General features: G+C 34.7%; 1 protein-coding gene across 1 annotated transcript; it reads left to right on the top strand.

Annotated features, from left to right (window-relative positions):
• Positions 1-2,649: 2,649 nt before the first annotated feature.
• Positions 2,650-4,220, top strand: LOC108474241 (zinc finger protein ZAT9). The gene has a single exon (XM_017776187.2). It carries the CDS (start codon positions 2,811-2,813, stop codon positions 4,218-4,220), a length of 1,410 nt encoding a protein of 469 aa, XP_017631676.1. The 5' UTR covers positions 2,650-2,810.
• The last annotated feature ends 509 nt before the right edge of the window (positions 4,221-4,729 follow it).

The raw sequence follows: 4,729 nt of genomic DNA on the forward strand, positions 1-4,729 counted from the left end.
TCGCGACACTGCCTTCCTTTTATGGATATTTTGGCTTCGAAGTCTGATGTTTTGACACCACTCCTCGGTGTTGCGATGTTGCAATTGTCCTTCGTCTTCTTAGCCCAGAAACAATGTCTTACACACACACATACACTAAATAGAGCAGTTAAATCATCCTTACGGCCCTAGTGGCCCATTAGGTCATGACATTACTTAAAATTGTGTAAAAACTCTTATTTTTCATAATTTAAACTTAAGATATTAAAAACTGAAAATGAAATAGAAACATATAAAAATATTAGAAAACAAGCTTGTTAAGTGTAAGAAAGACCTTAATTTTCCATAACAAATTATGGTAGATCAGTGTTCTTCCAAGTAGAGCTCCTATGGGAGATGATACTCTTAATGAGGGATTTGGTGATTTAGATGAACATAGTAATTGAGAATAAGGGTATTCCTCCTAATGAGGCACCATCAAACCCTTCTCATAAAACTTCTAATCGAAGCAAATGAACACTTATGGTTGTATACGGTAAAGGAAAAAATCAAGTTCAAGTAGAGAATCATCAGGAAAGACATTAACTACTCAGATTGAGAAGTTGTGTGAGAGTATGGCTAGTCCAAGGAAGTCGAAAAATGAAATTATTTTCCCTCGCTCTCAATATATTATTTTAGATGCAATGGATGCTTTGCATGCTGTGGGAGATGAAATTCCAAAAAAAGATGAATTGTACTTTTTTGCCATCAAAATGTTCCAAATGCTAGTGAAATGAGAGATGTTTTTGAACTTAGATCTAAACGATAGGGTTTGGTGGCTTCAACATGTGTATGTTGAAAAAAAAATCTAAATGCATCATTTTCATTCATGCTAGCAACATCCCCATTTCCCTTCCAACCATTCTATCAACCACCTCCACCATAAGGTCCTTAGGATTATTAGTGTGATATGACTATGCAACTTTTTTATGTGTAAAACTAATGTATGATACTTTTTTATGTTTTGCATTTTTATGTTATGCTTTTGTTCAAGTTTCTTTGTGTTGTATTGAATGTTACAAAATATGAATTTATATTCATTTGGCTACTTTTTCAGGTTATGAATGAATTTAACAATATGTATATGAGTTTTGATATTAATTATAATACCCTTGAATTAAGTGAAGAAGCTCAACAAAGAATAGCCACAATTGTTAAACAAGTTAAGCACAACAATTATCATGAAGAGAAAGAATATATGTTACGGAAGTGTATTGGTACACCATGAAACTTATTTCACTAAAAAACTGTGTATGGATTCAAATTCTACATGTCAAATGTGGGTGGACGAAGTATTAAATGGGCATGATGATTGTTGCATGAATAGTTTTAGGATACCAAAAAATATATGTCACTGCTTGTTGCATGATTTGCCAAAAAATTATGGCTTTAAGCATGGGAAAGTTTCGGCGATGGAAAAGTTAGAATTAACATTGTACGTTCTTGGAAATAGAGAATCAAGTTCGAATGCAACAGAATGATTTCAACGATTTGAGGAAACTGATAGTAAAATTTTTACTTATATGTTGTATATATTTGCTCAAATGGGAATAGACACGAATAAACCCACTAAAGTTCAATTCGAGGAAGTATCGAATCATATTCGACATGATTCATGATATTGACCTCACTTTAAGATGAAATTAACATGATTTTTATATTTTTCAAATATAAATGATTTCTAACTTTTATCTCATTACTTGTATTTATTTTAAAGGATTGTATTGGGGTCAGATGGAACTCATATAAAAACATGCAGTTCGCCTTCTTGTCAAATACCTTATATTGGAAGGAAAGGTGAACACTTATAATATGAATATAAAAATATCTCAAAACTATTTTTGTATCTATATATTTTAAATACAATAATAATAGAAATAATATTTGATGCACACTCAATATCTGAATTTGATGCATCGGATGGAAGTACAACACACCTAATCAATAACAAAATAAAAAATAATGGATGACTTACAAATAAATTATAATTAATTTTAATTATGTTTAACTAAAAAAAGTACTTATTTATAAGTAATTTTTTTTTTTTTTTGTTTTATTCATCGATGAAATATATTATTGTGAGATTCCTATTTTAAGAGAATAATAAATTTTAAACTTATTTTAATGGATTTCCAAATAAAATATCTAAAAATCTAAATTTGAATTTCAACACATGCAATTCATTTTCCTATCCTTAGGGATATAATAATAATAGCAACGTGAAAGAGCATAAAAAATATGTGGAAAAGCTAGATTGAACAAGCGACAGACAAGGGGAAGCATGCCATATTTTTTCTTGGCTCGGAATTGAAGTGATATGAATAGGTATGGCAGTTAGAACCAGTTTCTTTTTTAACCTCTTTCACTCACTCTCTGTCTGTCTGCCTGTCTTTATTTCTCACACTCCAAAGGTAAAACAAAACACACACAGTTACTGGTTGTACGGAACAACGTAGGTTTTTGTAATAGTTAATAGTATTTGTTTGACTGGCGGCGCCACCATCACCACCAAAAAGCCGAAGAAAAAGTCTCTCACATTTTCCCTTTCCTACCATTTGTCACCACACTTCTCAACTCTCCAATGCCCCTTTCTTTCTTTTCTTCTAATCTGTCTTATTTTTTTCCATCCACAAAAAGCCAAGCAATGACTCTTACTAAAAACTAGGACTGCCACCTCTTTTCACCAGACAAACATCTTTCACTATACAAGAACATTCAACTCACCTTTCTTCTTCCCCGTTCTGCTTTCACTTCATTATATTTCCCAGATTTCTTTTGTGCATTTTCATTCTATGGCTTTTATTGTGGATCAACAATCAAACTTCAAACACTTTTGTAAAATTTGCAAGAAAGGATTTGGGTGTGGGAGAGCGCTTGGTGGGCATATGAGGGCTCATGGAATAGGTGACGAAAGCGGCCACATTGATGGCGATGATCCTGCTAGTGATTGGGAAGACAAATTAGGGAGGAATGTGCCGCCTAGCAACAAGCGCATGTACGCTTTGAGAACCAACCCTAATCGATTAAAGAGTTGTAGGGTTTGTGAGAATTGTGGGAAGGAGTTTTTTTCATGGAAATCTTTCCTTGAGCATGGCAAATGTAGCTCGGAGGATGCTGAATCGCTGGTGTCCTCGCCAGGCTCCGACGGTGACGATGGCGAGACAAGGAGAGGTTGCGGTTGGTCAAAAAGGAAAAGATCATTTAGAGCTAACGTGGGTAATTTCAACACCATGTGCCCATCAAGCGAAGAGGAAGACCTTGCCAAATGCCTTATGATGTTATCTAATGCAACCGTCTATCCTTTTGTAACTGAGCCTGAGGAATCCTGTGCTTCCGCCAGCAAAGAAGAGGAGAGAAGAAATACAATAAATTTCATTGCTCCTATTGCATGTAGGGTACCTATGGGCAAGGCCAAAGGTGTAGCCAAAGGGTTGTTTGAGTGCAAAGCATGCAAGAAAGTGTTTAATTCTCATCAGGCATTGGGTGGACATAGGGCTAGTCACAAGAAGGTTAAGGGATGTTTCGCAGCCCGGGTTGATCATAAGCAAGCTGATGAAGACCACGATGTTATCACACACGAAGAGTTTTTCCCTACAAAATCAATGTCAACTTTGCAATTTCATCAAGGAACTAATACTCCGTTGGCTTCTCCATCCAAAAAGAAATCAAAAGTACATGAATGTTCAATTTGTTACAAGGTTTTTTCATCGGGACAAGCCTTGGGAGGCCATAAAAGGTGCCATTGGATCACTTCAAATGCACCCGACGCTTCCTCTTTGACTAAGTTTCATCGGTTCCAAGATCAAATGGAGCTGAATCAGCAAACACCAAAGTTCATCGACAATTCTGAGCCGCTCAATCTTAAGCTTGATCTCAATCTTCCTGCAGCAGGCGATCATCATGATGCTTTACGACGAAAACACGTTAATCCATCAAGTTTTAAGGTTTCAACCGGAATCTATTTACAACCTTGGTTAGGAGGAGATGATGCCAAAGAAAAGGAACATAATCAGCACCGGATGCAACAAGTTGACCATGATAACAAGTGTAATAGCTCGATGCAAAATACGGACGAGGAAGCAGACAGTATGGTGAAGTTAGCAAAACTAAGTGAATTAAAGGGCATCAATATGAGTGGATGTTCATCTCCATGGCTGCAAGTTGGGATTGGTTCAACTACTAATGTTGGCTTTGACCCTTAAGTAAGTTTTGTGATGCATTGATTGCATTATTATGAGAATATTCTCAGTTATTTTATTTTTCAACTTTTTGTAGACATTTTTTTATTTATATAATTTATAATATAAAACAAATTATAATTACAAATTTAATCAAACATGTTCATTAATGTTGACATGATTTGGTCTAACCTGAAAAGGAAATTCATAGCCATGTGACATGTAAACATAGACACTATATTTATTTTCTTTGTTTTAGTCTGTAGCATAGCCTTTTAAGTTTTTCTTCATTTTAATTTTGCATTTGTTTTATAATACATTGGTATATGGACTAATTATTTTTACAACTTGTACAGAAAAAAGAGAAATGGTACCCTTTGTATTCTTTTGGTCTTTACCTTCCAGATCTACTTTAAATTAATTTCTTAATTTCCCAAGTTTTGCTTGTTAAGGATGATAAGTGTTAGAGGGATGATACGGGGTACAATCTTATCTCACTAGGCCTTAGCCATGTGCCCAATCTTTAAAACCAA

This window comes from Gossypium arboreum, chromosome 7 (genome assembly GCF_025698485.1).
Source record: "Gossypium arboreum isolate Shixiya-1 chromosome 7, ASM2569848v2, whole genome shotgun sequence".
NCBI lineage: Eukaryota > Viridiplantae > Streptophyta > Magnoliopsida > Malvales > Malvaceae > Gossypium > Gossypium arboreum.

Coding starts and splice junctions, on each gene's coding strand:
- LOC108474241 (XM_017776187.2), top strand. CDS start 2,811: ATGGCTTTTATTGTGGATCAACAATCAAACTTCAAACACTTTTGTAAA.